Raw genomic sequence first — 6,830 nt, forward strand, 5'->3', positions numbered from 1 at the left:
TAGTTTATACTGTTTTCTTTTTGTATGATGCGTAACTAACGCTCCAGGTAGGAGTCATGGACTTAGGAGTGGACTCCTGATTCTTTGCTGAGACGAACCATGGCGAAACCAACATCGAGTACCCTAGTTTTAGTGAACTGGGTTTCGAAGGAGCTTTGGTTTTTGCATCCGGGCTGATTCCGGACCAGGAGTGGGCTCCCGGTCTTTGCGGAGACGAGTCGTGGCGAGCCAAACGTTGAGTACCCTAGTTTTAGTGAACTGGGTTTCGAAGGAGCTTTGGTTTTTGCATCCGGGCTGGTTCCGGACCAGGAGTGGGCTCCCGGTCTTTGCGGAGACGAGCCGTGGCGAACCAAACGTTGAGTACCCTAGTTTTAGTGAACTGGGTTTCGAAGGAGCTTTGGTTTTTGCATCCGGGCTGGTTCCGGACCAGGAGTGGGCTCCCGGTCTTTGCGGAGACGAGCCGTGGCGAACCAAACGTTGAGTACCCTAGTTTTAGTGAACTGGGTTTCGAAGGAGCTTTGGTTTTTGCATCCGGGCTGGTTCCGGACCAGGAGTGGGCTCCCGGTCTTTGCGGAGACGAGCCGTGGCGAACCAAACGTTGAGTACCCTAGTTTTAGTGAACTGGGTTTAGAAATCTGACGGACACGAAGGCATTTGCAAAAAGAGGAGGTTCTTTCATTCACATTCAGGAGATATTTACAAAGTTTTTCTTCTTTTTTTTTTTTTTTTTGTGTGTCGGCTACTTTGCTACTGATGATATTTGCGAAGGTTCTTCGAGTTCCAGGCATGTGGTAATAGTTGTTCCTCGAGTGTTTCCAGTCTATAACTTCCCGGGCGAATCACCTCTTTTACTCGGTAAGGCCCTTCCCAGGTTGGGGAAAGCTTTCCGGCCTTCTTGGGTTGGGAGATAGCAGCTTTCCTTAAGACAAGATCTCTAACTCGAAACTCTCTAGGGCGTATCTTCGAGTCATGGTAGCGAGATACTTTCTGCTTGTAGGCGGCGACTCTTATTCGGGATTCTTCTCTGGCCTCCTCTAATAAGTCAAGATTCGCGCGGAGCCCGTCACCGTTGAGCTGTTCGTTGAAGTTGGAAATTCTAGCGGACGGGGTGCCTACATCGACAGGTATTACCGCCTCTGTTCCGAAGGACAGATTGAATGGGGACTCGCCCGTTGGTGTGCGCGGGGTGGTGCGATAGGCCCATAGGACGTGATACAGCTCATCTGCCCATCGACCAACTTTCTCGTCTAGTCTTTTCTTGATCCCTTGTAGCAGGATTCGGTTTGTGACTTCTGTCTGCCCGTTGGTCTGTGGGTGTGCTACAGAGGTGAACCGCTGCTCAATTTTCAGGTCGGAGCAAAACTTCCGAAAGTTTCGGCAGTCGAACTGTTTGCCGTTGTCTGTTATCAGGACGCGAGGAATCCCGAATCTACAGACTACTGATTTCCAGAAGAAGTTCTGCACATTCTGTTCGGTGATCTGGGCTAGAGGTTCAGCCTCCACCCATTTGGTAAAGTAGTCAATAGCCACCACTACTAAGGTGCGCCTTCCGGAGGCCGGTGGGAAGGGGCCCAAGATATCCATTCCCCAAATAGCGAAGGGTAGCGGGCTGACAATTGGGGCCATAGACACGGCGGGCTGATGAATGGTGGGGGAGAACTTTTGGCATCTCTCGCATCTCTTTACCAGGGTCAGCGCGTCTTGTCTCAACGTTGGCCAGTACAGACCTCTAAGGAGGACTTTGATTGCCAGGGCTTTGCCCCCCAAGTGCTCTCCGCAAATACCTTCGTGTGTCTCCTGCAGGGCATACGTGGCGTCGCTGGGCCGGAGACACTTTAAGTATGGGAGAGTATAGGATCTTTTGAACAAGTTCTCGCCATCAAGTGAAAAACGGGCTGCTCTTTGGATCACCTTGCGCGCTTCTCTCTTGGCCTCAGGCAGTTTCCCACTACGCAGGTAGTCGACGATCTCATCCATCCAGCAGGGCTCGTGTTCCACCTGCATTATCTCAGCAGCCTTTCTTTCGATACTGGAGGCCTGTAGGAACTCCATGCATATATTCCCGAGAGTCGTGTATCCGGATGCGGCCAGCTTGGACAGTACATCTGCCTTTGTGTTGTCCGTTCTGGGGATTCTGACAACCTCGAAACTTCTGAACTTGGAGGATAGTTGCCGGACCTGGGAGAGGTATTTAATCATCCGCTCGTCGCGGGCTTCGTATATACCTTGGATTTGGTTGGCGACCAACTGGGAGTCACAGTAAGCTTTCAATCTCTGGGCTCCGGTCTGGACTGCAAGATTCATTCCAGCGAGGAGTGCTTCATACTCAGCCTCATTGTTGGAAGCGCGAAAGCCGAACCTCAAGGCGTAGTCTAGTGTGAAACCGTCGGGCCCGGTTAAAACCAGACCGGCTCCGCAACCAGCCTTGTTTGAGGATCCGTCCACGTGCACTTCCCAAAGTGCTTCAGTGATTGAAAGATCATGCTCAACTGGTGGCATGGGGATGGTTCCTGCTCTGGCTTCATCTTCTGCTGGTTCTCCGGCTATGGTAGTACCTTTCGCTGCTGGGGCCTGGGCGATTTCAGGTTCGGCGATCTGCTGGGGGATGGAGCACTCAGCTACGAAATCTGCCAATACTTGAGCCTTGATCGCGGGCCTGGGCATGTACCGGATGTCAAATTCACTCAATTCCACGGCCCATTTAACCAATCGTCCCGAAGTATCTGGCTTGTGGAGGACTTGTCTAAGCGGCTGGTCAGTTAGGACCTTTATCGTGTGAGCTTGGAAATACGGTCTCAACTTCCTGGCTGCCATTACCAGCGCGTAAGCCAATTTCTCGACCCGCTGGTACCTTATTTCGGCGTCGTGCAAGGCTTTGCTAACGTAGTAGACCGGTTTCTGTTGGCTGCGCTCTTCACGAACTAGGACCGCAGCCAGAGCCAGGGTACTTATAGATAGATACAAGATTAGCTCCTCACCGGGCTCCGGTTTTGTCAACAGCGGTGGAGAGGACAAATACTGCTTCAGCTCCTCGAAGGAGGTTTGGCATTCCTCTGTCCACGGCGAGGTTTTGAGGCCTTTGACTGCGTTGAAAAAAGGGAGACACCTCTCTGCAGATTTTGAGACGAAGCGCCCCAGCGCGGCTATCATCCCTGTCAGTCGCTGCACTTCTCGGATGGTTTTCGGGGGAGCGAGCTCCACCAAGGCCTTGATTTTTTCCGGATTGGCCTCTATCCCTCTCTGGCTGACCATAAACCCCAGAAACTTCCCCGAGCTGACCCCAAAAGTGCACTTGGTGGGATTGAGTTTCATCTTATTGTCTCTCAGGACTTGAAACGTTTCTTCTAGATCGGAGACATGGTCTTGCGAGCTTAGGCTTTTCACCAGCATGTCGTCGACGTATACTTCCATGTTGCGGCCAATCTGATTCCGGAAGAGTTTGTTTACAAGCCTCTGATACGTGGCCCCAGCATTCTTCAGGCCAAAGGGCATGACACGGTAGCAGTAAGTCCCCTGATCCGTTACGAAGGAGGTCTTCGGGATATCTGACTCATACATTCTGATCTGGTTATACCCGGAGAAGGCGTCCATGAAACTGAGCACTTCGTGACCCGCTGTGGCATCGATGAGCTGATCGATTTTTGGGAGCGGGTAGCTGTCCTTTGGACAGGCTTTATTCAAATCCGTGAAGTCGACGCAGGTCCTCCATTTCCCATTGGCCTTTTTCACCAGGACTACGTTTGCCAGCCAGTCCGGGTACTGGATTTCTCGGATGAAGTCAGCTCTTAGGAGTCTCTCCACCTCTTCTCTGATCGCCATCTGCCTTTCGAGAGCGAAGTGTCTCTTCTTCTGCTTCACCGGCCTGCAGGTCGGGTCGACACCTAGTCTGTGCGAACTGACCTCCGGGTTGATGCCGGGCATGTCCGTGGGGGCCCATGCGAAGACATCCGCATTGTCCTGGAGGAACTGGGTGAGGTTGTGCCGGACGTCGTCGTCAAGAGAGGAGCCGATCTGGACTACCTTTTCGTCGTCTTTCTCGCACAGGGGAACGGGGACAAGGTCTTCGGCGGGCTGAGTTCCCTGAGCTTCGTCCCTCAAGTCCAGTAGTTCGATTGGCAACGACTCCGTCGCATTTCTGCCTTTAAGCGCCATTGCATAACATTCCCGAGATTGCGGCTGGTCTCCTCGAACTTCTCCCACACCACTGGGCGTTATGAACTTCATCTTCTGGTGATAGGCGGACGCGACGGCGCGGATCAGGTTCTGGCCAGGCCGTCCTAAAATAGCGTTATAGACCGAGGTGGCCCTCACTACTAGGAAGTTGACCATGGCGAAGGCCTGGCAGGGCGGTTCTCCGACGAGGACAGGGAGCTCGATTTGTCCCTCAACCTTGACTACTTCTCCTGAAAAGCCGAAAAGATCTGAGTTTGCAGGCTTTAAGCGGTCGTCACCTATCATCATTCTTTCGAAGGCGTGATAGTACAGAATGTCGGCTGAGCTCCCGTTGTCTACCAGGATTTTCCTCAGCTCCCAGTTTGCGACGAGCATAGTCAGGACTAGTGCGTCGTCATGCGGTAATATCAGGCCGTCAAGGTCCGCGTCCGAGAAGGAGATCTCATTCTCCGTCTTCGCTTTCTTGCTGCATGTATGCACGGCATTGACCCGGCGCGCGTATGCTTTCCGAGCAGCGGAGGAGGTGCCTCCAGCCGTCGGGCCGCCCATGATTGTGCCAATGACTCCTCTTGGTTGGGAGCCGTGTGCTTCTGGCGGTGGACTGGGCGGCGATGGAGACTGTCTTCGGACTGGGGGCGGTTGAGACCGCCGAGGGCTTCGGCCCTGGGGACCCTTCTCGTTGGGGTCACTCCCGCGGGTGTCACTCCGGACATATTTTTTCAAGTAGCCTCTGCTGATTAACTGCTCGATCTCCTCCTTCAGCTGTCGGCAATCGTCTGTATCGTGCCCGTGGTCCCTGTGGAACCGGCAGTACTTCGATTTGTCTCTCCTGTTTCCCTTGGAGATCATTGGAGTTGGCCATTTTATGAACTCTTCTCCGCTGATGGCCGCCAGTATATGCCTCCGAGAGGTGTTGAGAGGGGTGAAGTTTTCTTCCCTCCTGTGCGGGGATTTGTCCCTTCTGACGACCTTGTCGTCCCTGCGCTGCTTAGCATGGGGCTTGTCTTGGTTCCTGTCATCAGAGGTTCTCCTCCGACTCGAATCCAGAGCTGCCAGTGTCTCTTCTACTGATATGTACTCCTCTGCCCCGGACATTAGGTCTGCCAGGGAGTGAGGATTCCGGCGGGCCACTGCTCGGCGGAAATCATTCGATCTAGCACCCGTGAGAAGCGCGTTCGTAGCGGCCGAGGGGTCCAAATCTGGCACTTGGAGCGCCTCCCTGTTGAAGCGGCTGACGAAGGCTTTGAGAGGTTCATTATCCTCCTGCCGTAAGGTCATCAGGGATGCTGCTGTTTTCCTTGGCCTGCGGCTGCTCATGAAGTGACGAACTAGGTCTTCTCCGAAGTCTTCGAAGTTATTGATGGAGTTCGGTCGGATCCTTGAGTACCAATCCCTAGCTGCACCTGTGAGGGTTGTCGGGAATGCTCTACAGAGGAAACCGTCTGACGCACCGTGGAGGAGCATCAATGTCCGGAACGTCTCCAAATGGTCGACGGGGTCAGTGGTCCCATCGTACTGCGGGATAGCTGGCATTTTAAACCCCATTGGTGCTGGGGCACTCATCACATCGTCGGTGAACGGCGTTCTGCTCGAGAACGCCCTAGACACAGGCCGGCCTTGATCCTTAGCCAGCTCTTCGATTATGTGGCCCATCTCTTCTATCCTTCGCATCACCGGGTCGTCTTTATGTTCTGGTGACCTGCTTCTCCCCACGGATTGGCCTGCGGCAGAGCCGGAGTGGCTCTCCGGGCTCCGACGACGGGACCCTGATTTCGCCCGTGGCGCGCGCTCCTCATGAGTTCGGCGCCTTTGCGCAGAGCGAGACCTAGACCTCCTACGGCGGTGCGGCTCTGTCTGCGCATGCCTGGCTATGGGGTGACGGACTTGTCCGGGGGAATGGCGAGTCCGGTCTTCACTACGATGCGACGACCCTCCCCTGTGGATTTCTGGCCTTTCGAGGACAGGTTGTGGAGCTTCCGGAGGAGGTTGGGGAGGCGCCTGGAGCAGCTGCTGATACTGGCCAACGAGAGCGGTCATCTGGTGGAAGAGAGCTTGGACTTGCTCTGGGGTCGGCATGGAGTTAAGATTTACGGAGCGAGGCTGGTTTTGTTCAGCCGTGGCGGAGGCTGCCACAACCAGCGAGGCGAGTCGCTCACTCCGAGTCCTGCCGGGTAGCACGGCTCGGGTGGTCCGTGCGGTTGGCACCCGCGCACTCTTGCGTCCTGCCATTTTGTGAAGTGGTAGGAACAACCTTTAGTTCAGGGGTCCCACGGATGGCGCCAATCTGTTAAGCCCAAAATCGGTTAACGGATATGGCAGTGACGTAAGAGCCGAGCTGGAGGGATGTAGAGTCCAGATGAGCTGTGTGCTGCACAGAAGCAAACGAGGTCAGAATGACCGACCCGGAGTGTACTCCGGACAGGCCCTTCGACACTCAAGTCAGTATGAGCCGGAGTGAAGAGGGTGTTTTTAAGAGTGGTGGGTGAGAATTTCAATACCCTGATTTATGAGCTTTGAAGGCCCTTTTATAGGGAGAAATTGGGGTAGTTGGGGAGTTAATGCTCCCAGACAGGTGTCGACCAGCTACAGGCTCAAGCTCGCCTACTCTGTGTAATTACCAAACTACCCCTGCTGGTGAGGGTCCTGCGGTGGGCCCT

At 54.3% G+C, this 6,830-nt stretch overlaps 1 protein-coding gene across 1 annotated transcript; it reads right to left on the bottom strand.

Annotated features, from left to right (window-relative positions):
* Window positions 1-747: 747 nt before the first annotated feature.
* LOC143869839 (uncharacterized) lies at window positions 748-2,814 on the bottom strand. Its single transcript, XM_077376396.1, has 2 exons — window positions 1,687-2,814; window positions 748-1,335 (listed from the first exon to the last, which is right to left on the bottom strand). Exons 1-2 carry the CDS (start codon window positions 2,812-2,814, stop codon window positions 748-750), a joined length of 1,716 nt encoding a protein of 571 aa, XP_077232511.1.
* Between the last annotated feature and the right edge of the window lie 4,016 nt (window positions 2,815-6,830).

Source organism: Tasmannia lanceolata, unplaced genomic scaffold (genome assembly GCF_043159265.1).
Source record: "Tasmannia lanceolata isolate RefF3 unplaced genomic scaffold, GAP_Taslan_0.1 ptg000003l, whole genome shotgun sequence".
NCBI lineage: Eukaryota > Viridiplantae > Streptophyta > Magnoliopsida > Canellales > Winteraceae > Tasmannia > Tasmannia lanceolata.

Coding starts and splice junctions, on each gene's coding strand:
- LOC143869839 (XM_077376396.1), bottom strand. CDS start 2,814: ATGGCAGCCAGGAAGTTGAGACCGTATTTCCAAGCTCACACGATAAAG. Junction 1,336..1,686: donor GACAAGACGCGCTGACCCTG/GTAAAGAGATGC, acceptor AAAATTGAGCAG/CGGTTCACCTCTGTAGCACA.